General features: G+C 42.9%; 2 protein-coding genes across 3 annotated transcripts in view; one reads left to right on the forward strand and one right to left on the reverse strand.

Annotated features, from left to right (window-relative positions):
• Positions 1 to 17,908, reverse strand: part of LOC129862458 (transmembrane protein 266-like) — a 52,787-nt gene extending 34,879 nt beyond the window's left edge. Inside the window, exons 1-4 of one of the 2 annotated variants that reach the window (XM_055934157.1) lie at positions 17,392 to 17,908; positions 16,741 to 16,882; positions 15,444 to 15,543; positions 3,840 to 4,034 (exon numbers count right to left, since the gene is read on the reverse strand). In XM_055934157.1, the coding sequence (XP_055790132.1) occupies positions 3,840 to 4,034; positions 15,444 to 15,457 (209 nt within the window). In that variant the 5' untranslated portion in view covers positions 15,458 to 15,543; positions 16,741 to 16,882; positions 17,392 to 17,908. The remainder of the gene's footprint in view (positions 1 to 3,839; positions 4,035 to 15,443; positions 15,544 to 16,740; positions 16,883 to 17,391) is intronic. The other variant, XM_055934158.1, reaches the window with a different exon arrangement.
• A 5,089-nt stretch (positions 17,909 to 22,997) lies between these two features.
• Positions 22,998 to 25,170, forward strand: LOC129862461 (pro-neuregulin-4, membrane-bound isoform-like). The gene is made up of 5 exons (XM_055934162.1): positions 22,998 to 23,054; positions 23,311 to 23,361; positions 23,480 to 23,573; positions 23,795 to 23,947; positions 24,068 to 25,170. Exons 2-5 carry the CDS (start codon positions 23,352 to 23,354, stop codon positions 24,141 to 24,143), a joined length of 333 nt encoding a protein of 110 aa, XP_055790137.1. The 5' UTR covers positions 22,998 to 23,054; positions 23,311 to 23,351; the 3' UTR covers positions 24,144 to 25,170.
• The last annotated feature ends 582 nt before the right edge of the window (positions 25,171 to 25,752 follow it).

Genomic DNA, 25,752 nt, shown 5'->3' on the forward strand with positions numbered 1-25,752 from the left:
TCTCCCCCAACCTGAATATGCTGGACGGAATTCTGAAACATTGACTAGGCTAGTGTATTTTTCTTTTTACAGTAATTACAGTAGTAGCATACATGTATACTTCAATGTAAAAGATCAACTGTCTGTTCACCTGTTAAATTTGACTGTGCATTATAAACCACGCTGTCTATGGGATTGCATACAGCAAAACTTGAAATACATAGCCTTTTTACAAGGCTACTAGGCCCAAATGAGAGATGTGCATGGTAATTCGTTGTATGGCTACTTCGGTAATATGAACCCATCACGGCCAGAAAAGGTGAGGAATTTATTCTGCAATGGTTATGAAAATAAAATAAATAGGAAATACATTCCTATGTCTAAGTAGTTTAGATTCCAAAAATATACACACATAGATTTTCTCTCTACTCACTAATGGCAAATGGCTGCAACTTGTTATTATGTTTTCCTTTTTTAATGTTTTATGAATAAGTGTCTCGTACTATGCCCCATTCGCACAAAATACTTACTTGCCTGCCTGCAATACAATTCTTAAACCACAAGAAAAATGTGCATACGCATGGTCTAAGGTCTGCATGGAGGCAAGGACATTCTCCCAGCAAGTTTAGTTTTTATAAATTCCAACGCATGTTTTGTGGTATATTTGTATTTTAATTTAAAAAAAAAATGTTTTATCCCATTTTCTCACCAATTTTCGTGGTATCCAATCGCTAGTAATAACTATCTTGTCTCATCGCTACAACTCCCATACGGGCTCGGGAGAGACGAAGGTTGAAAGCCATGCATCGTCCGAAGCACAACCCAACCAAGCCGCACTGCTTTTTAACACAGAGCGCCTCCAACCCGGAAGCTAGCCGCACCAATGTGTCGGAGGAAACACAGTCTATCTGGCCCCCTTGGTTAGCACAGCGCGATGAGACAAGGATATCTCTACCGGCCAAACCCTCCCTAACCCGGACGACGCTATGCCAATTGTGCATCGCCCCACAGACGTCCCGGTTGCGGCCGGCTGCGACAGAGCCTGGGCGCGAACCCAGAGACTCTGGTGGCGCAGTTAGCACTGCAATGCAGTGCCCTAGACCACTGCGCCACCCGGGAGGCCCTGTTTTGTGGTATATTTTGTACATGCGCAACGTTTAGAAATGACGCTCCTGGACTCCACTGAGTCTTGGTCTGTGGGGTCAATCCACCATGTAGGTCCCTAAGAGGGCATCACTCTCACAGATTCACCTTAATGCAGCTTCACATCTCTACTAAAAGACCATACATAATCTGGTTCCACTCACAAACTGCTAAATAGCCTGTAACAACCAGACTGTAAGTGTGTAGTACAATTTGACCAACGACAGGCTGGGATCTGCCTTTCTATGGTCTAAGGTTTGAAAGTCACAACCCTGTGATGATGATTTTCAGAAGCTGAACGTCATAACATGACAAAAGCATACGACAGGTTAATCAGAAGAGTTAAATAAGGTGATGGGAGAGGAAAGCAGCAGGCCACATCACCGTAGTCTCTAGCATGTTCTGGGCAAGAAGGTAGCTCCATCCAGGAGTCTATTAATAAATCCAGAGCTCACCACTGCTCTGAATCTGCTAGTACTGCATGTGCCCCCTGTAGTCCGCAAGAACATCCACCTCCTACATAATCGCCCACGTCTGCTGATAGAAAGCCATGTGCAGCAGCTAGATACAATGCAAAACCTACCACATGCACTCCAAGACTCTATCTTTTCCGTTTCACTGATATACAGAGCACAACAAAGCCAAGCACTCTTTAAGGGCTCCATTTAGTGTCAATCAACCTGTTTTCAGAAACCTAAAAACCTAAAAACCATAATGTATATCAACATTACCAAAGTCTTCCCAGTGCTGATGGTAAACAATGTTATAGCATGTGATTGATAACTAAATCACACATAAAGAAACGTGTTGATGAAGACCCACATTTGATCGTGTGGACCAATAATAGTCTGTTTGTGTTCATACTTGGTATTGGGATAGGAAATGTGTTCTGTCAGGTTTAAAACAACGTTTAGTCATTGTCTGGAATGTCAGTCGGATTTAGTAGAACTGTGAAGATAATCTTATAAGGACATCTAAGAAAAGAAAAGAGGTAGTTTGAGGAAAATTTTTCAACTTTAGATAATCAGTCCCTGTGTATATGCCAAATATTGACCATGACATAAGACCCTACATTTAAAGAAAGCACTTTATTAATCTTTGGAGAGCTTGCTTTTAAGTCTATTAAGACAAGGTTGAAATAATATTAATGGTTAAGGAGTGGCGCAGCAGTCTAAGGCACTGCATCTCAGTGCAAGAGGTGTCACTACAGTCCCTGGTTCGAATCCAGGCTGTATCACATCCGGCCGTGATTGGGAGTCCCATAGGGCGGCGCACAAATGGCCCAGCATCGTCCGGGTTTGGCCAGGGTAGGCCGTCATTGTAAATAAGAATTTGTTCTTGACTGACTTGCCTAGTTAAATAAAGGTTACATTTAAAAAATAAGTGTAGGGATAAAAACGTACCCTCATATTTCAATGACTGTAATGAATGACAATGTGCAATACCAACCTAGCTCTCCGTCATTCCTCTAATGCTACAGACATGAGTCACAGAGTAAACAAGAAACCATGACGTGGCTGCATATTTCTTTGTTTTCCACAAATGATTCCAATGGAGGGAAACATGAGCCCACAGTGAAACTCTGGTGACGAGTAGGCCTTGGAATGCCTGTGGTTTGGAAATCTGGAATTCCAATCTAAAGAGTTCAATGAACATGCCATATCTCCAGCTTCACTGGTACCTCTGCCTTCTCTTATTAGTGTGATGGCGCTACAGGGATAGAAGGCTTGGAGGGAAATATAATTCCAACCCAGAAAATCATTCCTTTCCCTTTCATCAAAACAAATAGCTATTTAGCCAGGGACTGAACCATAAAAGCCTGACTTCTGAAATCCCTTAGAGATGCAACTTGATATCCCATGACTTCCACATCACTGTGTGCTCTATCATGGGATGATAGTGTCATATGGACATGTTCTCCTGAGATGCCCACAGTGATGCCAGTGCTGCCAGCTCCTGCACTCTGTGGCCTGGGTGTGTGGCGTGGGACTAGGACCCATCTGTCCCCCCTTGCGTCCCACAGAGCCCTGCGCCGGGCCAGGTCCAAGTCGGGCTTGGATGGTGTGGAATGGCGGTCGGATGCTCTAATGAAGCTTGTAGTGTTTGTCTACTTTCTCTGCCGAGATGAGAGCGCCGCGCTACCGCGCGCAAATGGCCTGTGAGTCACGCTTCCTGAGAGGACAGGCAGAACGAGAGGGGGTGTGTCCTGTACACACTCAGCCTGCAGCGCAGTGATAGGGCCATGTCCAGCCAGGACAAACAGGGCCCATGGGTATAGACAACACAGCCACCAGCGCCTGACATTTCAGGAACAATATGACGCTTACAAAACGCTTTGTTTTGAGCCAAAAGTGCACGTTGAAGGGAGGAATCTTTTTATAGCAAAGAGAAATGATGTCACTGAGACAAATAGTGTGGGCTCACAGGCATATCAGTTAATGCCTTGACAATGTAAGGATGATACTGAAGTATTTACAGACACATATCCTCATAGGATCCCTCACCATCGGTATGATGAATTTGAATTTGAGTGATTCAGTATCATGTCATGTACCATTATGATGAGCTGTTACTAGCATGATAGAGAATGAAGGCAAACGTTTTCTCTGTCAAGGTAGATTATGGATAGTGCTTAGTTCTGTGTCAGTTATGCTAATAGTACAATTATCAAACACACAGGGGAGATGTTTTCAGGTACAATCTCTGTGTCCACCTACCCCTCTCTGTTGTCCTCTTCGTCCAGGTTGGAGATGAGCTGGGATCCGGCCAGGGAGATGTCCAGCGCGGCCAGAGGCAGGTCTCTGTATGCAAAGCTGACCACCTGGACTGGAGCGTGACACTGGTTGTCCTCCTCCACCTGCTGGGAGATCACCTCCAGCTCTGAGGCTCTGGCCTGGGCCTGGGGAGGGGCCCTGGAGGACACAATGTACGGAACACCATGGACACTCTGTAAGTAGCACTCATATATGCAACTAAACAAATGAATATTTTCTCACAATCTCATCGTAACAGAATTTCAGAGTATTTCTCCTATTCAGTTAATTTTCAACACTAAAACCCAGGTGTGGGTAGGACCCCATCCTCTCTCCAGCTCAGCCAGTAAAGATGAGAACAGGAATCCCAACCTGCTTGGCACTCTGCACAGAGTAGCCAATGTGAAGACATCAATAACCCCAGAGCTTAGCAAGGGAGGAGGCCATTGATTACAAGCCAGAGAGAACAAAATACATTGTGCTGGAGAGCCTGTAGATAGTTGGGGACTAACAGCCTGGTGATATGTGGAGGTAAATAGTGTACACAGGGAGGGAGAGAGGGAGAGAGAGACCTATGAAATGTTAATGTACCATAGTCAGCCCTGGAGAGGAAAACATCCCCTGCTCTTCACTGACTTATGACTAATTCATACTTAACATACCTGCTTACTTCAAAGGTTGCTTTCTTATCTGCATAGGTACCCACACTCATTTCAGACACAATGTCTGACAGGGTGGTGTAATAGTACTCTTATAAATCCTTACTACGTCTATGCATTTCAGTGTACTGATATGATGCTGTAACTAACAATTGGCTACTGGGATGTGTTTGCCTCAGGGAAGAATGCCCCCACATACCTCACATGCTTAACATTGAGAGCCAGTGCATTCCAACATTATCTGTACCCTTGGCACCTCTCCTTACGAGACGCAAAACAAAGATGCTATCAGTCATGACAGACACAAACTGTTCACTGCATCAAAATCACATTTCCAAACAATCACTGGCGAGACTAGGTTCCATTATGTGCAGGGGCCGCTTCAGTGGCTTGTTGCCATCCTGGGGAGGGGGTGGCTTGGTGCACTTTGGTATACTGCTCCATTCCACCCAACCTGGTCTCAGAGCATTTTGTATTATTCTGAATGTAAATCTGAGACACTCCATTTGGTATGATATGTTATGTTTCGTATGGTATGTATTCATTTGTGAATGTCCATCATGCATTTGTATGATATGTTACCAATTATAATTCGTATGATATGTAAGAAATTTGCTACATGTACAACATGTACACATTTTTCACAATGTACAATGTGTCACGAATTTGATAAATGTATGATATGTTATGAATTACAATTTGTTGTGGCTAACGTTTGCTAACACTGGCTAGGCTAGGGGTTAGGATTAGGGTGAGAGGCAGGGTTAAGGTTAGGAGTTAGGTTAAAAGGTTAAGGTTAGGGTTGGGGTTAGGGGAGGGTTAGCTAAAAGGGTTAAGGTTAGGGGAAGGGTTAGTTATCATGCTAAATAGTTACAAAGTAGCTAAAAAGTAGTAAGTAGTTAAAAAGTTGTTAATTAGCTCAAATGCTAAAGTTGTCCGTGATGACATTCGAACTTGTAACCTTTGGATTGCTAGACGTTCACGTTATACGCCCACCCATTCACCCCGACAAACCACCCTCCATTTGTTTTTTGCCTTAAATAACATTCTGTCTATATATAACCATACCAAATGCAACATATCATACTATTTTGAGTGTCCCGGATTTACTTTTACTATGTTACGTCTACTCTATGAGACCAGGCTGTTCCACCTGGCAGGCAAGGCAAGGGCACCCAGCACACCAAAGGCTAGAAATCTTTTCAAAGACATGCAATATTAGCAAATGCAACAAGGAAGCTTAAACATAGATCTCCCTGAGCATCGAGTGTCCTACCTCCCATAGTTACACCATGTGAATAACACTGTACTAGTTTAAAAAACATGGTGCAATGCATGTGCATATGCTCTAATGTAAGAAGTATCTCACGATAAATATAATGTAGGTAATATAGGAAAATATATATATAAGGAAGACCATTTCCTTCTGGAATGTAATCATTGCCAAGAATTGACTCCCCTAGAATAAAAGGCATCCATGGCTCTGCCTCTAGTGTGTTTACACCACTGGGCCATAAATCACCACATGACAATCAATAGAAATATCAAAATAAAATACCCGGCTGAGACTTGAACCTTTCAAGTCCAACTCATTAAGTCTGAAGGAGGACATTTTAATGCAGCTTGTCAAAAAAGTAGAGTAAAAGCTTTTGAAATTATGGTTCAGAGTATGGATTCAGAGTATTGATGATGAACTTCACCCATGCGTTGGCTAATTCAATGATTAATAAAGTTGATTACAATTGTCAGAATCTGGAGGTCTGAAAGCAAATGACAGATAGAAAGGCTTTATATACTATACTGACTTACAGTATAACCATGAAAGGTCTCATATACTATACTGACTTAGAGTATAACCATTTAAAAATTAATTTTTGAATTTTTGCCCGTTCCTCCTGACAGAGCTGGTGTAACTGAGTCAGGTGTGTAGGCCTACTTGCTCGCACACTCTTTTTCAGTTCTGCCCAAACATTTTCTTTTGTATTGAGGTCTTTGTGGGCTTTGTGATGGCCACTCCAATACCTTGACCTTGTTGTCCTTAAGCCATTTTGCCACAACTTTGGAGGTATGCTTGGGGTCATTGTCCATTTGGAAGACCCATTTGCGACCAAGCTTTAACTTCCTGACTGATGTCTTGAGATGTTGCTTCAATATATCCACATAATTTTCCTTCCTCATGTGGCCATCTATTTTGTGAAGTGCACCAGTCCCTCCTGCAACAAAACACCCCCACAACATGACGCTGCCACCCCCGTGATTCATGGTTGGGATGGTGTTCTTCGGCTTGCAAGCCTCCCCCTTTTTCCTCCAAACATAACAATGGTCATTATGGCCAAACAGTTCTATTTTTGTTTCATCAGACCAGAGGACATTTCTCCAAAAAAGTACGATCTTCGTCCCCATGTGCAGTTGCAAACCGTAGTCTGGCTTTTTGATGGCGGTTTTGGAGCACTGGCTTCTTCCTTGCTGAGCGGCCTTTCAGGTTATGTCGATATAGGACTCGTTTTACTGTGGATATAGATACCTTTGCACCTGTTTCCTCCAGCATCTTCACAAGGTCCTTTGCTGTTATTCTGGGATTGATTTGCACTTTTCTCACCAAAGTACGTTAATCTCTAGGAGACAGAACGCGTCTCCTTCCTGAGCGGTGTGACGGCTGCGTGGTCCCATGGTGTTAATACTTGCATACTATTGTTTGTACAGATGAACATGGTACCTTCAGGCATTTGGAAATTGCTCCCAAGGATGAACCAGACTTGTGGAGATCTACAATTTATTTTCTGAGGTCTTGGCTGATTTCTTTTGATTTTCCCAAGATGTCAAGCAAAGAGGCACTGAGTTTGAAGGTAGTCCTTGAAATACATCCACAGGTATACCTCCAATTGACTCAAATTATGTCAATTAGCCTAACAGAAGCTTCTAAAGCCATGACATAATTTTCTGGAATTTTCCAAGCTGTTTAAAGGCACAGTCAACTTAGTGTATGTTAACTTCTGACCCACTGGAATTGTGATGCAGTGAATTATAAGTGAAATAATCTGTCTGTTGGAAAAATTCCTTGTGTCATGCACAAAGTAGATGTCCTAAACGTCTTGACAAAACTATTTTTTGTAAACAAGAAATTTGTGGAGTGGTTGAAAAACGAGTTTTAATGACTCCAACCTAAGTGTATGTAAACTTCCGACTTCAACTGTAGGACCTTTTTCTTGGGAACAGATAGTTGGGTTAGTAGACAGCAGTCTGCTGTAGGAGAGGTGCTCAAAGTACAAACATCCTCGTCCTCTCAAATACTGCTGACCTCAACAGAATATACAACTGAATTAAATCTAGCACTGAATACAGTATTACATGCACATTAAAATGTGGTTTTGTAGAGGTTGTTCAATTTCCTGTAGAACACACTCTGACATTCAACAAGATAGAGCTATTTATTTGAAAGCATTAAAGAAATGCAGACTAATGCAACCTTGTGTAACAAGGGGTAAATAAAAACTGCAATCCCAATTGAAACGTTTAAAAAAATAACTCCCATTTGCTCATACCTTAAGCCTTTAGCCGCACCCTCATCCTACTACTCCTCTGTTCCTCGGGTGATGTGGAGGTAAACCCAGGCCCTGCATGTCCCCAGGCACCCTCATTTGTTGACTTCTGTGATCGAAAAAGCCTTGGCCTCATGCATGTCAACATCAGAAGCCTCCTGCCTAAGTTTGTCTTACTCACCGCTTTAGCACACTCTGCCAACCCTGATGTCCTTGCCGTGTCTGAATCCTGGCTTAGGAAGGCCACCAAAGATTCTGAGATTTCCATACCCAACTATAACACTTTCCGTCAAGATAGAACTGCCAAAGGGGGAGGAGTTGCAATCTACTGCAGAGATAGCCTGCAAAGTTCTGTCATACTTTCCAGGTCTATGCCCAAACAGTTCGAACTTCTAATTAAAAAAATTAATCTCTCCAGAAATAAGTCTCTCACTGTTGCCGCCTGCTACCGACCCCCCTCAGCTCCCAGCTGTGCCCTGGACACCATCTGTGAATTGATCGCTCCCCATCTAGCTTCAGAGTTTGTTCTGTTAGGTGACCTAAACTGGGATATGCTTAACACCCCGGCAGTCCTACAATCTAAGCTTGATGCCCTCAATCTCACACAAATCATCAAGGAACCCACCAGGTACAACCCTGAATCCGTAAACATGGGCACCCTAATAGACATTATCCTGACCAACTTACCCTCCAAACACACCTCTGCTGTCTTCAATCAAGATCTCAGCAATCACTGCCTCATTGCCTGTATCCGCTACGGGTCCGCGGTCAAACGACCACCCCTCATCACTGTCAAACGCTCCCTAAAACACTTCAGCGAGCAGGCCTTTCTAATCGACCTGGCCCGGGTACCCTGGAAGGATATTGACCTCATCCCGTCAGTTGAGGATGCCTGGTCATTCTTTAAAAGTTACTTCCTCACCATATTAGACAAGCATGATCCGTTCAAAAAATGCAGAACTAAGAAAAGATATAGCCCTTGGTTCACTCCAGACCTGACTGCCCTCGACCAGCACAAAAACATCCTGTGGCGAACTGCAATAGCATCGAAGAGCCCCCGCGATATGCAACTGTTCAGGGAAGTCAGGAACCAATACACGCAGTCAGTCAGGAAAGCAAAGGCCAGCTTTTTCAAGCAGAAATTTGCATCCTGTAGCTCTAACTCCAAAAAGTTCTGGGATACTGTAAAGTCCATGGAGAACAAGAGCACCTCCTCCCAGCTGCCCACTGCACCGAGGCTAGGTAACACAGTCACCACCGATAAATCTGTGATAATCGAAAACTTCAACAAGCATTTCTCAATGGCTGGCCATGCCTTCCTCCTGGCGACTCCAACCTTGGCCAACAGCCCCGCCCCCCCCGCTGCTACTCGCCCAAGCCTCCCCAGCTTCTCCTTTACCCATATCCAGATAGCAGATGTTCTGAAAGAGCTGGAAAACCTGGACCCATACAAATCAGCTGGGCTTGACAATCTGGACCCCCTATTTCTGAAACTGTCCGCCGCCATTGTCGCCCCCCCTATTACCAGCCTGTTCAACCTCTCCTTCGTATCATCTGAGATCCCCAAGGATTGGAAAGCTGCCACGGTCATCCCCCTCTTCAAAGGGGGAGACACCCTGGACCCAAACTGGTACAGACCTATATCCATCCTGCCCTGCCTTTCTAAGGTCTTCGAAAGCCAAGTCAACAAACAGATCACTGACCATCTCGAATCCCACCGTACCTTCTCCGCTGTGCAATCCGGTTTCCGAGCCGGTCACGGGTGCACCTCAGCCACGCTCAAGGTACTAAACGATATCATAACTGCCATCGATAAAAGACATTACTGTGCAGCCGTCTTCATTGACCTGGCCAAGGCTTTCAACTCTGTCAATCACCACATTCTTATCGGCAGACTCAGTAGCCTCGGTTTTTCTAATGACTGCCTTGCCTGGTTCACCAACTACTTTGCAGACAGAGTTCAGTGTGTCAAATCGGAGGGCATGTTGTCCGGTCCTCTGGCAGTCTCTATGGGGGTACCACAGGGTTCAATTCTCGGGCCGACTCTTTTCTCTGTATATATCAATGATGTTGCTCTTGCTGCGGGCGATTCCCTGATCCACCTCTACGCAGACGACACCATTCTGTATACTTCTGGCCCTTCCTTGGACACTGTGCTATCTAACCTCCAAACGAGCTTCAATGCCATACAACACTCCTTCCGTGGCCTCCAACTGCTCTTAAACGCTAGTAAAACCAAATGCATGCTTTTCAACCGTTCGCTGCCTGCCCCCGCACGCCCGACTAGCATCACCACCCTGGATGGTTCCGACCTAGAATATGTGGACATCTATAAGTACCTAGGTGTCTGGCTAGACTGCAAACTCTCCTTCCAGACTCATATCAAACATCTCCAATCAAAAATCTAATCTAGAGTCGGCTTTCTATTTCGCAAAAAAAAGCCTCCTTCACTCACGCCGCCAAACTTACCCTAGTAAAACTGACTATCCTACCGATCCTCGACTTCGGAGATGACATCTACAAAATAGCTTCCAATACTCTACTCAGCAAACTGGATGCAGTTTATCACAGTGCCATCCGTTTTGTTACTAAAGCACCTTATACGACCCACCACTGCGACCTGTATGCCCTAGTCGGCTGGCCCTCGCTACATGTTCGTCGTCAGACCCACTGGCTCCAGGTCATCTACAAGGCTATGCTAGGTAAAGGGCCGCCTTATCTCAGTTCACTGGTCACGATGGCTACACCCACCCGTAGCACGCGCTCCAGCAGGTGTATCTCACTGATCATCCCTAAAGCCAAAACCTCATTTGGACGCCGTTCCTTCCAGTTCTCTGCTGCCTGCGACTGGAACGAATTGCAAAAATCTCTGAAGTTGGAAACTTTTATCTCCCTCAACAACTTTAAACATCTGCTATCCGAGCAGCTAACCGATCGCTGCAGCTGTACATAGTCCATCGGTATATAGCCCACCCAATTTACCTACCTCACCCCCCATACTGCTTTTATTTAATTACCTTTCTGCTCTTTTGCACACCAGTATCTCTACTTGCACATGATCATCTGATGATTTATCACTCCAGTGTTAATCTGCTAAATTGTAATTATTCGATTTATTGCCTACCTCCTCATGCCTTTTGCACACATTGTATATAGATTCTCTTTTTTTCTACCATGTTATTGACTTGTTTATTGTTTACTCCATGTGTAACTCTGTGTTGTTGTCTGTTCACACTGCTATGCTTTATCTTGGCCAGGTCGCAGTTGCAAATGAGAACTTGTTCTCAACTAGCCTACCTGGTTAAATAAAGGTGAAATAAAAAAATAAAAATACAGTGTTCTCATTATTTCCAGTGCTCTCACTGTAAAATAAAGCCATCCATGTCTGTCATAGAATTACAAAGTGCTGCTTCAGCAAAGCCTCATGTTATGTAGAGGGCATCCGTATCATTGTCATTTTGAGTGCTTACCACCACACTGTTCCTGGCCCGCTGTCTAGGACTCTGTCACACTGTCTCACCCAATAAGCATGTAAGCCTGGTTGGCTGTTCCTCAATGGAAAGCAATTCAGTGCTCTGATACCATCAGGAAAGCCGCAACAACATGCCAAACTTAAGCCACATTTCCAGCCACCGCCCCTGACTCCATTGATGATGGCCATTGATACACCAGCACATTTGTAAAATCAGATATTTTAGGTAATAAGATAATGATAAGATAATGAAAATCAATATGCGCGTCTTCGCTTTACAAAGTGTGCATGTGTTGGGGGCACTTTCCCCATCTTCATCCTGAATACTGTGAGCGTCAACTTGAGAAGACAGGACTTTGTGCCATTGAATGAGCTTGCTTTCATAATAAGGGTTAATATATGATACAGCTAATTCCTCCTGCTCCTGTACCATCCCAGCTATGGGCCACTCTATCAGCAGACAGAGAAGATGTGTGTATAGAGAGATGAGAAGATGTGTGTGTACATGGACGTGATGTCAGGCTCAGCAGAAACCTCTGCAACAACATCTGCCAGACCTCCAGCACCAGCTGCTACATAGAGCAGTCAAGCAACAAGCTATAAAAATTACAGCCAATAGTGAGCTATTATATTATTGATGATCATAGACAAATCTAATTTACGGCAATAGGCTTTATAACATATTATTCAATGGATAATACACAGCAAAGAATACTATAATGTGTAACTCAACGTTCTTGTAAACCAATGTTTTGAAGATCTGTGTGGATTCGAAGGGAATGGAACTCACTGAGCTATTAAACCACAATTAACTGGCTTTAAATCAGAGTATGACACTGGCACTGGTTTCTGACTAATGCTGTTGGTTGTAGTAGCCTTGTTGTCTCAGTAAATACCCCATGGGACCTACGGTTTGAAGTGCTGGATACATCTGCCCGCAAAACATGCAAAATATTATGTAATGTCATGTAACATGTAACATCATCTGTAGGAGATTTAAACATCCCATTTGTGAGCTAAATGTGGAAATGGTGACCTGCTAATTAGCACATCTTGTTGTAATGAGACAGGATCAAGACAGTGTATGACAGAGAGACTAACTGCACTATGACAGGGGCTCACATGACCACAGAAGTTAGTTACAGTAAATGTTAGCTGGCCTGTTTTAAACACATATGACTCCGCAGGGTGTGTAGTGTACTATATTAGTGTGCTGAATGGAACAAAATGTACAAATAACTCTGAATAGGGCCTGGAGAAAGAAAACAGCCTTACTACATATAAAGCACACACCAACCACTACTGTTACAGAGTACTTGTCATCAAACTAGCATGGATCATCTGCAATGAGAAGAGCTTACAGCTAGTTTATTCAATATGATTTAATACAGAAAATTATATTATTGGATGACACTCGGAAAGGTAATACAGATCATTCTTCTTTTTGTCAGTAAATGTTCCTCACTGGTTTGCGTCAATCAACATAAAAACTGCCTTTGAATGCAATTGGAAAAGAAAATGAATAAATAAAAGCGTCCATAACTTTAACATGTTCAATGTTATACTGAATGTGAAATATATTATAAATCTGTTCACTCACAGGGGGGTTATATCTTGAGTCGTAACTACACTACATGACCAAAAGTATGTGGACACCTGCTCATTGTGCATCTCATTCCAAAATCATGGGAATTAATATGGAGTTGGTCCCCCCTTTGCTGCTATAACAGCCTCCACTCTTCTGGGAAGGCTTTCCACTAGATGTTGGAATATTGCTGCAGGGACTTGCTTCCATTCAGCCTCAAGAGCATTAGTGAGGTCGGGCACTGATGTTGGGCGATTAGGCCTGGCTTGCAATTCATCCCAAAGGTGTTCGATGGGGTCAGGGCTCTGTGCAGGCCAGTCAAGTTCTTCCACACTGATCCATTTCTGTATGGACCTCGCTTTGTGCATGGGGCCATTGTCATGCTGAAACAGGAAAGGGCTTCCCCAAACTGTTGCCACAAAGTTGGAAGCAGAAAATTGTCTAGAATGCCATTGTATGCTGTAGCGTTAAGATTTCCCTTTACTGGAACTAAGGGGCCTAGCCTGAACCATGAAAAACAGCCCCAGACCATTATTCTACCTCCACCAAACTTTACAGTTGGCACTATGCATTGGCGCAGGTAGCATTCTCCTCCGCCAACCCCATATTCATCGGTTGGACTGCCAGATGGTGAAGCGTGATTTATCACTCCAGAGAACGCGTTTCCACTGCTCCAGAGTCCAATGGAGCTTTACACCACCCCAGCCGACAATTGGCATTGTGCATGGTGAGCTTAGGCTTGTGTGCGGCTGCTCAGCCATGAAAACCCATTTCATGAAGCTCTCGACGAACAGTTCTTGTGCTGACGTTTCTTCCAAAGGCAGTTTGGAATTTGGTAGTGAGTGTTGCAAGCTCTCGGCAGTCCCGTTCTGTGAGCTTGTGTGGCCTGCCACTTCGCGGCTGAGCTGTTGTTGCTTCTAGATGTTTCCACTTCACAATAACAGCACATACAGTTGACTGGGGGAGCTCTAGCAGGGCAGAAATTTTACAAATTGACATGTTTGAAAGTTGGCATCCTCTTCAGTAAGGCCATTCTACTGCCAATATTTGTCTTTGGAGATTGCATGGCTGTGTGCTCAATGTTATACACCTGTCAGCAACATGTGTGGCTAAAATAGACAAATCCACTAATTTGAAGGGGTGTCCACATACTTTTGTATATATAGTGTATTTCTCCATCTCTGACTCACTACAGTATGTCTCCTGTTACTCTTAGTATATGCAGAAATACATCATAGAGAGTGAGAGATGATTTAAAGGACTATTCTATAATTAAAAGAACAGTGGGGAAAATATCTCTGCAGACGTGATCACACCACACAAAGATTTCCCATCTGTCATTTCACGAGGGTGTCGCTGAGGACCGACATCATTAATTCACGTCTTCCTGTTAACCAGAAAACACATCACAATTCTGTGTGCCGCCCATTGGGTAATATATTGTCCCACTGTGTTTTCTTTCAAACAGGGTCCATTTGGACACAATGCTGATAACCTCAAGGTCTGCATTGAGCTCAGACAGAGATCTCTGTAGGACTGGCTTTAAACAGAAGATGCAGCTGATTGAACCAATTCTGCATTCAACCCCACCTCACCCCCATCTCTCTCCCACCTCACCTTCATCTCCCACCTCACCCCCATCTCCTTCCCTCCCACCTCACCTTCATCTCCCATCTCCCCCCCATCTCCCTCCCACCTCACCTTCATCTCCCACCTCACCCTCATCTCCCTCCCACCTCACCATCTCCCACCTTACCTTCATCTCCCTCTCACCTCAACCTCATTTCTCTCCCACCTCACCATCATTTCCCTCCCACCTCACCCTCATTTCTCTCACCCCCATCTTCCTCCCACCACGCCATAATCTCCCTCCCCTTCCTTGGCCATAACCAGGGCTGTCATCAGGCTGCAGAGGCCGTCTTGGGGACCACATAGCGACTCATTATTTATAAGAAAAGATGACAAGTGAAAATCTCTCCTGCATGCTAAGAGATGGCAGCAGAGGCAGTCTGGTGACTGGTGGTAGTTCTCTTGGAATGCCCAGCACAGGAGTGCCTGCTCCCCTGTTGCTCCCCTGTTGCTCCCCTGCTGCTCCCCTGCTTCTCAGGCTCAAAGTCCTTGGCTGAAAGGGTATGAGGAAATAGACAGGAGCTGTTCTCATAATCAGGCCAGACCATGCTGGGGTCCCATCACAAAACCTGTGCTAGTAATAGCGGGCAGTCGGGGTACAACGAGCAAAATGCATAAGAACAGGATGAGAGGTTTTGATGTGTTAAACAGATATAAATATCAGTAGTCATGTGTTTTACTTACTGGGGGTTGCTCATGTTGCTGTGTTGTTTCTGTGAATGGACGTCGACACGATTGTTACTCTTGATTTAACCAGAGAATAGAGACTTGGCTCACACCACACCTGTGGAGAAAGGTTAGGAAACAAGGAAGTTAATCACAGTCTCTCCATAACTCTTCACATTCTGACAACAATGCAGTATACACATCTCATGTATAACTTGTTCATCATACTTTTAACTATTTAACATTTGTTTTGAATGTCATGTTCATTAAATGTTTTATGAATTCACAGAATAGATCGAAAACAATCAATTGATATACATAAACATTCTCATGCAGTATAGCTCTGCTATGGGAGTCCAATGACATATTTAACTCTGCACCAGGGGCTCAGAAACATCACATTACTTGCATAACAAGTAAGGAAGGATGAGAACACTTTATGCAATAGGAAATAGATACATTGAAGAGTTAATTTACAGTCCATTCCAGCAGCTTTCCACAGAGTAAACATGAGCGAAGAACAGCCAGGTACATAGGCTTTACCCAGACAGAATCACAAACATCTGAGTCTTTGAAAAGGGGTATTACTGCACAGACAGCTGCATTCCCCACATTGCAGGTGTAAACTGAAGCTCAATTTGCTAGTGTCTCACTTTCGAAAAGTCTGATGAAGTTGTCAGCAGCAATATAAACACATATCAGTAAGCAGCATGGGCTGTAGAGGTCGTTTAACCTGAGCTTCAATCATTTAAATGCCGGGGCGGAGAGGAGAGGTTAATTTGTATAGCGTTGTATGAAGTCAGTGTAGTGTCTGTCTTACAAACAAAGGCAAAGGGAAAACCTTCAGACACACAAGTTGTGGTGTGGAGTCAGTATTCGGAGCTATAGCAGAACAGAGTAATGTAGTATAGCACAGCAGATTAGATGTCATTCTAGATAAATCAATTCAGGTCATTCAAGGACTAGACTGTAATATTGCATCACTGCAATGCCCAAGAAAAAAGACTGCACACAACTGGCACCTATAGAAAATCTGGCCACAGCACAGGCAATAGTGTAGGCTATGCAGTGGAAAGGTTGTTCGACCAGTGCAGACAAGACAGTGAGTGAAATTAAGGCATTTGAGATACTGCAGGATTTCTTATTTTTAAAGAAACCTGTCAATCACAGTTCCTAATGGATGGATGTGGCCATAAGTCAAGGGCTGGACTTGACAACCTATCAAACAAGTTAGGTCTTTGAAACAAGCTCTCTGGGACCAGGTAGAATATTGCATAAAATATCCATCAATTCCAAGACTTGAGTAAATACTTACACTGCTGTATACTCATCATCAAGATAAGAGATCCCTCTAGCAGGCTGTAGATGAACTGTTGCCATATATCAATGTTGTCTCCAACATAGCTGTTGCATTCCTCCATACAGACAATAATTACTTGATTTTCAAACGGTTTCCCCTGGAAATTAAGACATACAACAATGCAACCATTTCATATTGTCCTAACCCTTCACTTCCCAATAGTCTACTGTCTACATTTTTGTATCCACCTCCTCCGTCAGAACCCAACATGTATCCTACATTTGAAGTTCCCCCAACAAACACATGCTTTTACCTTAATAAAAACGTGTCAACACTGATCCCTGCTAAACTGATTAAGGCTACTATGTCTCAATTATTTTTCACAAGGCCCTGGACAGCTTTCGACAATGACTATTATTCTGGTTCAAAGCACATGTAACAACAGATATATAGGTTGCTACTACACAGTATATACTAAACATAGTACATTATATGTTTTCCTGATAATTTAGCAAAGCCATCAATAGTGCAACAACGATAAATTACGAATACGACAATTATGGTGGTCATTAAGACGAAAGTAAAAGAAAAGGGGGACGGAATGGATGAAAGAGCAGGAAGTATCAAAATGATTTATCAATATGCTATTCTGACAAATAAACCTACCTTTTATGCTCTACATTGTTGAAAGTATGGTCGTGACTCATGCCCTCCTAATGATGATGGCAATGTCTCCCTTGCCGATGATCAGTGTGAGCGAGGCTCGGTTGCTGTGTGTAGGCTGCTGCTATCCTCTTCAGATTTGGATTGGCTAACGACCCGTGCTGCTGCTTAGAATACAGGGCACAACGAAAAAGCCCGATCCTTATTGTAAGCATCATCATTCACGGAGATGCTTTTAAATGTCCACCACTATCCACATATTCAGTTAAACGTCATCTTTTGGAAGGAGGGCATTTTAGTGCCCAAATCTCGCCTGCTCACAGGGTTTCCCTACAATCACGCTAGGGACTCCATGTGCCCAGTAATAGGTTAACCAGGAGCTGTCCAGGTGCTGAATTGTGATCCCGCGTCATCCACAGAGGCGAGGCAACAAACGATCTCTCACAATGAAATGTGAGATGAAAATCCGAAATAACTGACGTCTTTATGGCAGTCATAACGAGGTTTTTCAAGCCACCCCCCCCCCCCCCCCCCCAAAAGCGTCGATGTAAAAACACTCTCGCTTCACTTCACCTCTTCAGAGCTTCATCTGTGTTCCTCGCGATAACATCGCAGTGATCACAGGACAGCATCCAGTTCCAGTCACCTTGCTAAATATTAACTGGATGGCAAAAGGCTTGCATTCTCAAAAATTTTCTGATAAAATATCAAACGGATTTTGTCTGAGACAATTGGCTAAACCATGGTGTAAAGAAACAATCAATCACATAACTTTCATAGATCTAGCATGGGGGGATATAAGTTCTTCAAATGATGATACTTGACTGACATTGAGGCAATCTTGAATTTAAAAAAAGTAGTAGGCCTATTTAAAGCGCCATTCAGTAGTTGAAACAACAAATAAGTGTTCTCATCACCCCTGTTTTTGTAAAAAAGCTGATGGATGGGGCTGGAGAAATGTAACCCCTCTCAAATTCTTAGACAGAGCTATGGATGCAAGGACTGACCATCCATGATATCAACATTATAGTTTGAACCACTTTTACTTTGTTTATAAACACTGGAGTAAAACAAGCGTATGTGTTGGGTTCTGATGGGGTAAGACAGTTGAACTAAGCTCATGAGGCATTTCTAAGTTACATTCTTGAAGAATCAATGGGTATATATCATTAATTCAGAAGTCCAAAATTGGATGAAGCAACTGCAGATTTCCCCTTTAAACATTAGTGAGTATGATTACAAGTGGTAGCACTTATCCCTGACTTTTATCTTTGACATAAGTGTATTTTAACATTGAATGTTTGTGATGTATAAACTGCACGATAACCAAATATTCTGAATAGCCAAATTTCCCAATTTACAATCTATAGTGTTGGACCTGACAGTTAAATTCTCAGCACTATGTGACAAGATGATCACTCCCTTATGGTGTTTTTCAACATAGCAAAAGGGTTATTTGATCAAATCAAATCAAATTCTATTGGTCACATACACATCTTTAGCAGATAATGGGAGTGTAGCAAAATTCTTGGGCTTCTAATTCCGACAGTGCAGTAATATCTAACAAGTAATCTAACAATTCCCCAAACAACTACCCAATACACACAAATCTAAAGGGATGGAATAGGAATATGTACATAAATGTACATAAATATATGGATGAACGATGGCCGAGCGGCATAGGTAAGATGCAATAGATAGTTTAAGATACAGTATATACATATGAGATGAGTAATGTAAGATATGTAAACATTATTAAAGTGGCATTGTTTAAAAAAGTGACTAGTGAGACTCTATGTAGGCAGCAGCCTCTCTGAGTTAGTGATCGCTGTTTAGCAGTCTGATGGACTTGAGATAGAAGCTGTCTTTCAGCCTCTCGGTCCCAGCTTTGATACACCTGTACTGACCTTGCCTTCTGGATAGTAGCAGGGTAAACAGGCAGTGGCTCGGGTGGTTGATGTCCTTGATTATCTTTTTGGTCTTCCTGTGACATCAGGTGCTGTAGGTGTCCTGGAGGGCAGGTAGTTTGCCCCCGGTTATGCGTTGTGCCGACCGCACCACCCTCTAGAGAGCCTTGCGGTTGAGTGCGATGCAGTTGCCGTACCAGGCTCTCAATTTTGCATCTGTAAAAGTTTGTCAGGGTTTTAGGTGACAAGCCAAATTTCTTCAACCTCCTGAGGTTGAAGAGGCCTTCTTCACCACACTGTCTGTGTGGGTGGACCATTTCAGTTTGTCTGTGATGTATATGCCGAGGAACTTAAAACTTTACACCTTCTCCACTACTGTCCCTTCGATGTGGATAGGGGGGTGCTCCTTCTGCTGTTTCCTGAAGTCCACGATCATCTCCTTAGTTTTGTTGATGTTGAGTGAGAGGTTGCTTTCCTGACACCACACTCTGAGTGCCCTCTCCTCTTCCCTGTAGGCTGTCTCATTGTTGTTGGTGATCAAGCCCACTACTGTTGTGTTGTCTGCAAACTTGATGATTGATTTGGAGTCGTGCATTGCCGCGCAGTCAGGGGTGAACAGGGAGTACAGGAGGGGGCTGAGCATGCACCCTTGTGGGGCGCCAGTGTTGAGGGTCAGCGAAGTGTAGATGTTGTTTCCTACCTTCACCCCCTGGGGGCGACCCATCAGAAAGTCCAGGACCCAGTTGCACAGGGCGGGGAAGAGACACAGGGCCTCCAGCTAAATGATGAGCTTGGATGGTACTGAGCTGTAGCCAATGAACAGCATTCTTACATAGATGTTCCTCTTGTCCAGATGGGATAGGGCAGTTTGCAGTGAGATGGCAATTGCATCGTCTGTAGACCTGTTAGGGTGGTATGCAAACTGAAGTGGGTCTAGGGTGGCAGGTAAGGTGGAGGTGATATGATCCTTGACTAGTCTCTCAAAGCACTTCACTATGACAGAAGTGAGTGCTACAGAGCGACAGTCATTTAGTTCAGTTACCTTTGTCTTCTTGGGTACAGGAACAATGGTGGCCATCTTGAAGCATGTGGGGACAGCAAACTGGGATAGGGAGTGATTGAATATGTCCGTAAACACACCAGCCAGGTGGTCTGCGCATGCTCTCAGGACACGGCTAGAGATGCCGCCTGGGCCAGAAGCCTTGCTAGGGTTAACACGTTTAAATGTCAACGTCAACAGTAAAGAGGCGACTCCGGGATGCTGACCTTCTAGGCAGAGTTCCTCTGTCCAGTGTCTGTGTTCTTTTGCCAATCTTAATCTTTTCTTTTTACTGGCCAGTTTGAGACTGGTGTTTTGCGGTTACTATTTAATGAAGCTGCCAGTTGAGGACTTGTGAGGCGTCTGTTTCTCAAACTAGACACTCTAATGTACTTGTCCTCTTGCTCAGTTGTGCACCGGGGCCTCCCACTCCTCTTTCTATTCTGGTTTACGCTGTTCTGTGAAGGGAGTAGTACACAGCATTGTACGAGATCTTCAGTTTCTTGGCAATTTCTCTCATGGAATAGCCTTAATTTCTCAGAACAAGAATAGACTGACGAGTTTCAGAAGAAAGGTCGCTCTGGATTTGTAAGTCGCTCTGGATAAGAGCGTCTGCTAAATGACTTAAATGTAAATGTAAATGTCTTTGTTTCTGGACATTTTTATCTGTAATCGAACCCACAAATGCTGATGCTCCAGATACTCAACTAGTCTAAGAAGGCCCGTTTTATTGCTTCTTTAATCAGGACAACAGTTTTCAGCTGTGCTAACATAATTGAAAAAGGGTTTTTAAATGTGTTTATTTTTAAAATGTTATTTCACTTTTATTTAACCAGGTAGGCCAGTTGAGAACAAGTTCTCATTTACAACTGCGACCTGGCCAAGATAAAGCAAAGCAGTGCGACAAAAACAACAACACAGCGTTACACATAAACAAATGTACAGTCAATAACACAAAAGAAAAGAAAAATAGAAAAGTCTATGTACAGTGTGTGCAAATGTAGAAGAGTAGGGAGGTAGGCAATAAATAGGCCCTAGAGGCGAAAATAATTACAATTTAGCATTAACACTGGAGTGATAGATGTGCAGATGATGATGTGCAAGTAGAGATACTGGGGTGCAAAAGTGCAAGAAGATAAGTAATAATATGGGGATTAGGTAGTCGGGTGTGCTATTCACAGATTGGCTGTACAGTGATCTGTAAACTGCTCTGACAGCTGATGCTTAAAGTTAGAGAGGGAGATATAAGACTCCAGCTTCAGAAATTTTTGCAATTTGTTCCAGTCATTGGCAGCAGAGAAGTGGAAGGAAAGGCGGCCAAAGTAAGTGTTGGCTTTGGAGATGACCAGTGCATTATACCTGCTGAAGCACGTGCTACGGGTGGGTGTTGCTATGGTGACCAGTGAGCTGAGATAAGGCAGGGCTTTACCTTGCAAAGACTTATAGATAACCTGGAGCCAGTGGGTTTGGCGACGATTATGTAGTGAGGGCCAGCCAATGAGAGCATACATAATGATCAATTAGCCTTTTAAAATTATAAACTTGGATTAGCTAACACAACGTGCCATTGGAACACAGGAGTGATGGTTGCTGATAATGGGCCTTTGTACGCCTATGTAGATATTCCATTAAAAATCTGATTTTTCCAGCTACAAATGTAATTTACAACATTAGCAATGTCTACACTGTATTTCTGATCAAGTTGATGTTATTTTAATAGGCAAATTTGCTTTTCTAACAAAAACAAGGACATTTCTAATTGACCCCAAAAGTTTTAACGGTAGTCTATATGTATATATATTCTTAATACATTCCTTACTTAGATGTCGTGCATTTTGGGGAAATGTTGTGAAACTGTTAGATATTACTTGTTAGATATTACTGCACTGTTGGAGCTAGAAGCACAAGCATTTCGCTACACCCGCAATCACATCTGCCAAACACGTGTATGTGTCCGATACATTTGATTTGAACTGCTAACGGTTTTGAAGAAGTCCACAGAACAATGTTTCCAAGAATGCTGGAAGTGTTGAGGCAGGAGAAATGTCATTAAGATGGCCAGAGCAAAGCAAAGTTCCCACGATTCTAGCTATGCCTGTGCTGTTTGTTCCAATTCCCTCTCACCATACCAGTCATTCCATTGCCTCTCACCAAACCCACAGATTGTCTATTTAAAGATAAGTTGAAGTCACACGGAAAACAAGTGATCCACCAGGTGATCCACGCCCCACCTGGATAGATTGTGTGATGCAATGATAATTACTTGGCTTTGACAAACTAATCCATTAATGTATCATTACAGTGAATGCAGACACCTATTGTTTGTTTGAAAGTAAACCACTACTGCACATTTTCTTAGTGAAATGTCAAAATTGGAAAATTATCGTAATTTCCACAAGTGAGGAAGCCTTTGTTTACTTACTCTGTAGTGGGGATATTGTATTCTGAGGCAGTCATTGAAAACAACCCCATTTTACTATATCAGGCATCCTACCAAAATGAATCAGAATCAATAGAGAGAATCCTGACATTTAGCATGCCATTTACAATGTGGACAAACAGCTATCACAACATTTCTGGACTCAAAGGAACACGCCCACATTTGTGCTTTTGAAGGCCCAACAAAAAGCAGTTGGCAGAGTTATTTTCAACAGTCTGTCTCTGTGGATCACATTAGAAACCTACACTAACCTTACCACAAACTGGGATTTCCTGACGGGGTAAGGACAGATTCATAACAATACTATTTGTAAGAGAATAACAAACCTCTTTATTATTTTCATACAACGGTGATAAGTCCTTGATATGACTAAGGACGCATAACCAGTTTACTTCTCTTATACCTTGTTTTAGTGCAGAAAGAAAGTGCAAAACATGAAGCCTTTTTTCGGATGATCTTTTCTATGTAAATTCATAATTTTGTCTATGTAGATTAAAAATGAGCTGTTACTTTTGTACATTGTACATCATTCTTAGGTGGGGATCTTAGAGAACCCTGTCACATTCTTCAGGATCAAATGATGGCAGGTAAAAGAGTTTGGCGAAATAATTTGATCAGGAATGCTATTGAGAATTTCCATATGATGTAACTGTATTCGTTTTATGTGTCTGTTAACCTGAAATGTTTATATTCTCTCTTTTGTAGACCATGGTGACCCATGCAACGAGTTAGAGGTTTCTTACTGTATGAATGGAGGAAAATGCTTTAAAATTTATTTTATGGATACGCTTACTTGTCTGTAAGTTACTCTCTCATCACTATTCTCTAATGTCTCTAACAGTTTGTCAGCCATGAGCAGGTGTACAGTGTTGCTTGGCAATGGGCTAAGGAAGTTCTGGGAACTTCTGCATGGTTTTAGCCTTTGTTTTACTTCAGCTCAGACCAGGCAGACCTACCCTGGCTCTTGGTTCTCAACTGGTGACAGCTTTCTTGAGAATAATGCAGTTCCTTCTCCCTCAGCTGCAGTGAGAACTACAAAGGTAGTCGTTGTGAGCAGTATCAGCTGTTCACCACTGCACATGATGCAGGGGAGACAGGACTGGTCGCTGCTGTGGTCATCATTGTCCTTTTTATTCTAGTTGTGTTGGTAGTAGTAATCTACTACACCTGCAAGTAAGTAACACATTAATTTAGCTTGATTCATGAATCCATAAGTATGCAGGAATAGTGTTGTCAGGTCTGATACAGTTTCTTCTACGTCTGTGTCATTCCTTGTATTTGTTTTATTGTTAGGCTATGGAAGGCCAAACCAAAGAACCAGCAGAAAAGCAGTGAACAACAGTATTGGAGAGTAGAGCCCAGAGTATGAGGCCTGTTGTATATTGTTTTGGGGACATCGGATTGGATAACAAAATGTTTCATGGACGGTGGCATGATATAGTGTGGGTCTGGATGCTGCTGGAGATGTGGCTATGAAGGACCAGGAGGACAGAGGAGACTTATATCCACAAACATTCTGCAGCAAGCGTCAAATGTCACGCTGCAGCCTGTTTGAGTGGCCATCAAAAGCTGAAGCTGCTGTAGACACATTACATTTACATTTAAGTCACTTAGCAGACGCTCTTATCCAGAGGGACTTACAAATTGGAAAGTTCATACATATTCAACCTGGTCCCCCCATGGGAATTGAACCCTGGTCCCCCCGTGGGAATTGAACCCACAACCCTGGCGTTGCAAGCGCCATGCTCTACCAACTGAGCCTCACGGGACCACAAAGATAGTCAGCCACAACACTTTTTCTCCATACTGTGTGACTGGGTGTAGGACTGACTACGACCTGTTACAATGGCTGCGTTTAGGCAGCCCAATTCTGATAGTTTTTTCACTAACTGTTTTTTTGACCAATCAGAAATCTGAAAAAGATCAAAAGACCAACGAGTACGAAAAAAATCTGAATTTGGTTGCATGTGTAAACGCAGTCAATGTGTTTCATTCCAATGGCTATTTTCCACTTACACACACAATACATGCTTTTAAAGCTGGTGGATGGAATGGCATGGAGTGAAACCTGATGCCTTCACTCAAAGGAATACTATGACTGTAAAATGTTTGCTTAGCCTTTGCTTTAATTGACAGATAAGTCATTGAGTGTGTCGAAGTTCAATTGTGAATGTGCGCTTTCTCTAAGCCTGTGATACCATAGATTAGAGTACAATGGGGCAATACTTTGAATATTTCATGTAGAATTCACATGCTTTTCTCAATGTATCAATAATGCATCTATTTGTTCAACTTTCATACAAGTCAAACATGAAGTGAGCATTAGTTACAGTAAGCATCTTTCTTGTATTATTGAATGAATGTTCATGTGTAATATCACAAATCACAATAATAAATCGTACATTACTTATGATTGCGTATCAGGAAACAAGGTGTTGTCTTCAGTAATCAATGTCAATCAAGATTATTGAAGTGATGTAATTGAGCGATAAGTAAGGATGATAATTCCTGCTATAAATACAATCTTTTACATTGGGGTATTGGCATTCATAAGAGGTTCATCAATGGGTCTGGACCATAGCGAATTCAGACTTAGTGAGTGGTATATTGTAATCTCCATAGATATACCCAGTTCCATTTTAGATGCATTTTTGAGCCCCAACCAACAGATGGTGCTAAGAGTCCCTCATCTTTAAATGAACTTCCAGAAGTAACGTCATCTATTCATGGCCAATTAAGACCACATCAATTCACCACTCTGTCCCTGAGGTGTTTCATATGGGATAGATAGTAATGAGGCAAACCAGGGTTGGGGTGAATTTCATTAAAATTCAAGAGAGGACCCCAAACATTTGAACAGACAGTACACTTAAGACCTAATGCAAACTGCTGACTATGTGGGTAGTTTCAGGTCTCTCAATACCATCATGCTCTTCCCACGCAGTATGACCTACAATTGGTTTGCTGAAGTAGATGAA

The sequence above is a fragment of the Salvelinus fontinalis genome, chromosome 9 (assembly GCF_029448725.1).
Source record: "Salvelinus fontinalis isolate EN_2023a chromosome 9, ASM2944872v1, whole genome shotgun sequence".
Lineage (NCBI taxonomy): Eukaryota > Metazoa > Chordata > Actinopteri > Salmoniformes > Salmonidae > Salvelinus > Salvelinus fontinalis.

Bases quoted from the DNA above. Each gene is read 5' to 3' on its own strand.
- LOC129862461 (XM_055934162.1), top strand. The intron at 23,574-23,794 runs GTAAGTTACTCT...CTTCTCCCTCAG, and splicing joins ATGGATACGCTTACTTGTCT to CTGCAGTGAGAACTACAAAG. The intron at 23,948-24,067 runs GTAAGTAACACA...TTTTATTGTTAG, and splicing joins GTAATCTACTACACCTGCAA to GCTATGGAAGGCCAAACCAA.